The 6,000-nt window shown below is 39.2% G+C and overlaps 1 protein-coding gene across 1 annotated transcript in view; it reads right to left on the reverse strand.

Annotated features, from left to right (window-relative positions):
• alcama (activated leukocyte cell adhesion molecule a) overlaps nt 1-1,972 on the reverse strand; it is a 55,991-nt gene extending 54,019 nt beyond the window's left edge. The window contains exon 1 of the mRNA XM_029519924.1: nt 1,755-1,972. Coding sequence (XP_029375784.1) covers nt 1,755-1,812 — 58 coding nt within the window. The 5' untranslated portion in view covers nt 1,813-1,972. The remainder of the gene's footprint in view (nt 1-1,754) is intronic.
• Between the last annotated feature and the right edge of the window lie 4,028 nt (nt 1,973-6,000).

Consider the following 6,000-nt stretch of genomic DNA (forward strand, 5'->3'; position numbering starts at 1 on the left):
GACACCAGAGGACTGGTACTGTGATGGAATAAGTGCTGTGATTTAGATAAAAAATGGTAAATAAATCATCATGCCATTGAAACGTTAAACTACATAACAACAATTTGGTCAAGTGAATTTGAGGCCATTATGAACTGGTTGTGTATATATATGTTGCAGGCTTCTGGAAAAAAACTATACAAACTTATCAATACATGTTAAACAGTTCCATCACTGATTCTTAAGTATGCACCCTTTGGTGTGCATTTTATGGTAACCCCAAAAGGTCTTTCATCGACAGTGGGAAATGTTAGTGGCACTTCTTATACACAAAAGAAATTCTTGCAAAGCTCACATGGTCAAACTGGAGCTAAAATACCTCTCTCATAAGCTGTTGCTATACTTTCCACAACTGTGAGTACACAAGGATCCATGTGACTAAAATTTCACCATTAATGGGTGCACACTGGGGCTCTGTTTGGACATTTTTCACATTACTACAGAGTTACTTGCACATGTTGGACTTTGAGAGGACAAGAAAAATTATTGTAAGAACAAGGACATAAGCAACGATATTTGAAACATTAAAAAAATTCTCTATGACTGTTCACCTATATAACCACGCTTCAATGCATTCAAACAGCAGAGACTGAAAGTCCCTTTGAAACACTCCTTTGATGCATAGAAAACAACTTGGAGGAAAAAAAACTAACTGGAAACTGACTTCATATGATATCTAGAGAACTGGTATCTGTCATTATGTGTAGTATATATTTGGATTTCAGATCGAAGTGAAAGTAAAAAGAATAAATAAAATAAAGCATAAATCTCCTTCTTTTGTTTAGTCACAGCAAAAGACAGCATATAACATCAAACAAGGGAGATGGAACTGGCTGACCCCCTATCCCAAAATTACACATATACTCAGCAAACAGACAAACTGCCTGGCCTCCTGTTTCTCTGACAAAGAGAAGCCCCGTGAACAACAAAATGCACCCAGTGATGCAGATGCAACTCAGAGATAAGAGCTGGGGAAAAACAGACATTTATTCTGACTTTTCCTGTCTGATTCAGTGCCAGTGATGGCAATGCTGCTGATAGTACAAGTCTGATCCCTTTGAAAGCCCAGCCCTTATTTTCTGAATGACAAAAGACAAAATGTTCACTATCAGTTTCAGCAACTATGAATTGCTGTAAGACCGATTCATTAAATGTTTATGACAATGTTAGTTATGGACTCTTCTAGGCCTATTCAAGTAATGAAAGACTCAAACAAACAGAGGCCCACATAATTAATTTAAACAATCACTCATTACAAGCAAGTGATCTGATAGCGACCACATTTTTTACCCCAGGGGGCATTTTTTAGGTGCAGTGCATTGTTTGCTTAGGCATGGCTTTCTTTCTTTCTTTCTTTATTTATTTATTTAAGTATTTGCCTTTAATGTTAGGCAATACGATGCAAATTAACAAGTAAGACTAGCGATTTAGACTACTTAACAACACTTGCCTTTGGTATTTTAAATGGTAATAGCTCCATTGTTACTTAGGAGGAAGGTTTGAGACGATAGATATGTCCCATTATTCGACCTCTGTAAAAGGACGTAAGAAAGCGAGAGGGAAGGCGAAGCTTATTGCGGGTTTTATATTACAGCTAATCGGCAAGTACATTACTACATGCTATAAAACACATGACATGGCTGTGGAGCAGGCCGGCAGTATGAGGGCTAGATAACCGCGCAGCCTCGCTCAGCGTCGCTGTGAGTAGGGCTTACCTTCGAGGGGCGTCGTGGTGCCGACAAGAAAAAGCAACAGGAAAACCGCCGAGACCATGGTAGAGATAAAGTCGTTTTAAGGACTGTCGGATACCTTTGGTGAGCTTAAGTCTGAACTGAACGAAACTCCCCTCAGATATACCACTCTATTTAGAGGAGCAGTGGGAAGTCCGAAACATACCAAGTCTCGGTAAGAGAGCGCAGGTGACACAGCCCACAGAGCCAGAGCGATAGGCTGGAAAGAGGCGAGGAGGCGGAGAGAAACCAACTACTGTTTGCCAAAGAACGGAAGCAAAAGGTTAGAGGCGAAAGCGGAACTACATCTTTTCTGGTTTCAGATCAGCACAATTATATAGGGAAACCTTTGGACATTTTAGGCATTCGCACAGCAGTTAAACTATATCACTAAAATGATTTCTGCCATCCGATCACAATTCAAACATCACACAGTCTACAGTGAACTAACTGCGTCTTAAACATGAGCCTGGGAATAAATCAGAGCCTCAAATAAGCTTTGCAGTGGCAAGATTTTTATTTCAAGTCCTTAATAATAGCCTTTCGCTAAATAAGGTCACATCGTGAGTTTATGACCACTAATGAACTTAAGAAAGAAGTGTCATTCATTTATTTATTCATTTAGTTTAATTAACTTTAGTCTCAACCACGAAATCACAAGGAACGTATGTCACCAAGATAAAAGACTCGTGGTCACCAGTGTGATGAAACATACAAGTGCGGGTCAGAAAACCTGCAATGACCATATGGTAATAGGTGCTGATTAAGACAGCAAAACAGAGATCTGACAAACTGTTATTTTAACTAAGCATATTTGTAGTGATTCGATTCTCATGTCTAAAAAGACTTGCAAATTTCAGGCCACAAATTAACATGCACAAAATGGGAGGATAATATTTGAAATGTTGAGTGAACCTATGCTTCTTTTCTCCAAGCTGTAATCCTACTAAATATAAACTATCACATACACAATTTGATATATGAAGCCGAAAAAACCTCCATTGAAAAGCAGAATATAGCAGGCCAGTCAGATCCACTTACAGTATCACTCTTCTTCAACTATACCTTTTCTTCCAAATATGGTTTCCAAATCACAAGCTGAAAGCATCAAAAGTGTATCCTCAGATATTTTTGTAGGGCTGGAAGTCTTTCCTTCGTTCTCTTGACGAAAAGCCAATGGGATTTTGTTTTGGGATAACTGTAAAATCAGAGCTGGAATTATCCACAGATAAAACAGATGATTTTACTCAACTCACCAAAAACCCGTAGACTTTGTTACAAGGGAACTAGAAGTTCTAAAATGTTAAGTAATGTTCTATTCTCAGGACTCTTTCCTTTGAGTGATGGCAGGCAATAAATGGAAGAGACTCACTATTTGGGCCAGGAAGGGAGTCTGCTTTTCCACTATAGTTTGCCATCTATTTAATTGGCCTCAGTTTGAGTTGAAATTATTGTTGAAAAGTTACTGTTGGTAGAATTTAACAAATTCAAATCATTTGATTTTTTTTTCTTCACACAACTCTCGCTCCTAACAATGAACTGCTGCAGCTGAAGGGCATATCTATGTTAACATCAACTATGTTCGCTTCTTTTTTAGTTTCTGTTACTACTACTATTGATAATTTTCTGGTTACACTAAGATTTTGCTAATAAATCTTCTCAAAATTCTTTTATTATTATTTACAAAATGTTGTCCCTGATCATGATTGTATTTTTATAATCATATTCTGGTGACAGTCCTCTTTATTGGTATTTTTGTGTTGAATCTAGTTTTAAGGTTGTCTCCACGTTAGCATTAATCAGTAAAATAATAATATTAAATGCTGCTGTCCTGGAGTACTACTTGATAAAAGTTAAATGTACTCAGAAGTGTTTAATCATTGTAGGTTAATTTATTAAACATATTTTTCAATTACAACTGTATTCCAGACTAAAACTACTGTGCATAAGCTTCTACTCCACTGACAACAGCTTCAAAGTCTGTCAGAACCTGAGCACACAGTGTAGATATATTTTGTTCCTGCACGCATCTCTGGTTGGCCAGTACCAGATGTTTCCTGTTAAAGATTCTTGTGATGCCAAACTGAGAAATGTTTCACCTGTGAGGGCCCATCATGTAATTCCAGTAAGACCAGAAATTAAGTCAAAGGCACAAGTGTGAGTCACAATAAGAACATGTCAATGCAGTTTGACTACTAAACAACCCGATTCACTACTCTATACATCAGGTCCATCTACTGGCACCAGTGTTTTGATTTTCACACTATTTGAAATTATAACAATATTATATATCTATAATATATTAATATTATAGAAAGCGACATAGCAATCACATAAAGAAAAGTCAGCAGGACAGTTGCATAAATGTAGGCTTCAGCTGAGGACTGTTGTGAGGAATTAATGGGCAAACTTCTTACTGTATACCCATATATTAATGTTTAATTTTTTGTGCACCCTTTATTGACACTAGAGTATCATTATGGGTATGTGCTCTTGTAAGAACACCCTTTTAATTTATTCCGGCATTAAAATTTCGTTAATGAAGAGCTTTTATGAATTTATTTATACATTTTTACCACTTGTGTGAGAAGTTTTTAATACTGTCAGCAATTTCAATGTTACATTCAAGTGTAGAGTCATTCATTCATCTTTGAATGCTGATCCGTTTCTGGGTCATGGGGTGGTGGAGCCGATCTCAGCTCACATTAGCCGAGGGTGGGGCACATCCTGGACAGGTCGCCAGTCTATTCCAGGGCCAACACACAGAGACAGACGAAGACGAAAAACCACTCACACGCCTACGGGCAATTTAGAATCAACAGTTAACCTGAACACGCATGTCTTTGGACAGTGGGAGGAAACCGGAGTACCTGGAGGAAGCCCATGCAGGCACAGGGAGAACATGCATCCTCCTGAACCCGTGACCTCCTTATTGTGGTGCAACAGCACGAAACACTACATTTACGCTACATTTAAATGCTGTTTTGACCATTGACTAACCAGGTCCCACAAGCTTGAAATATGTTTTATATCAACTTAATTTAGAAGTGATGATACTGCTCTATTCCATTCACTCATTAGCACCTTCACTTTTTCTTAACTACTTTTTATGGTAATACCTCACTGATCTTGAGAATGGATGTTAATGTACGTAAAATGGGTAGATATGTAGTCTGTGTCTGTCCCAGGACTCTAGACAATGAATCTAGACACCTGTAGCTCTAGCTCTACAAGTATCCAATTTCACACAAATGCTATTGTGCAGGCCTTGTTTGCCAACCAGTTAAACAGTTCCAAAAAGGAGATGACAGACGTCTTGATCTATCTTCTGAAGCCTTAATAGGAATATGTGAAACTGTAACACAATACAGAACTTAAATCAGAGAAGCACATACGTAGGCTACATGTACATTTTAGTTAGCAACAGAGATAAAAATAAGCTGGCTTCACTTGCACACTCATGGGAACCGGGCTGGAAGGGACTGAGGCAAAAGGCAAGGCACTGAAAGCAGGAGACAAAAAAAACCAGAGTCACTTCACAAAAGGACAAGTAGAACATCCAAGAGGTCTGGTTCAAAAAGGAGCCGCAAGTCTACCAACGAAGGTGAACCGATGAACTGGCGATGATTGGGTGAAGCAGCCCGTCTTTTGAAACACAGAAAGAGGTGGAGTTGACAAGCCCCACATTGGTTGCAGGTGTGCAGGAGAGCCCAGAGCAGGAAACTCAGCTAGAGAGGAAGGGGAGGGGCATGACAGGGAGGAGCCCTGACACCCCTTCCTGAAGATTTGTTTTTTTTTCTTGCTACTTGTCGCAAAGCTGCAGCTCTCTGTGGACTTCATGGTGACTCTGAGGAAGCACTCTAGTTTACTTGCTAGCTTGGCTGTTGGCCTCTGCATATTTCCAATTTTTCTATATCTGATGTTATCTCTAATAAACTGGCTTGCAATGTGTTTGCCTCTGCTAGGGCCATATCCATTTCCTTTTCCTCTTTCAATGCATCAAGAACAGCTTGAATGCAAGCCTGCTCAACTTTTAATTAATTTTCCCTTTCTTAATGTGCTACTCTAGCCTGTGCTGCTTCAGCTTTTGCTTTTGCAAGGGCAAGTGCAAGATTAGCCTTTGTTGAGCCACACGATGATGGTGTCTGGGAGTTAGCCACTTAGCTCTTCTTGGAACTGTAGCTGTGCAGGAAGTCTGTCCCCCTTGCTGTTAGCTGTGTTGCCGTCTTTT

The sequence above is a fragment of the Echeneis naucrates genome, chromosome 14 (assembly GCF_900963305.1).
Source record: "Echeneis naucrates chromosome 14, fEcheNa1.1, whole genome shotgun sequence".
In the NCBI taxonomy this organism is placed as follows: domain Eukaryota; kingdom Metazoa; phylum Chordata; class Actinopteri; order Carangiformes; family Echeneidae; genus Echeneis; species Echeneis naucrates.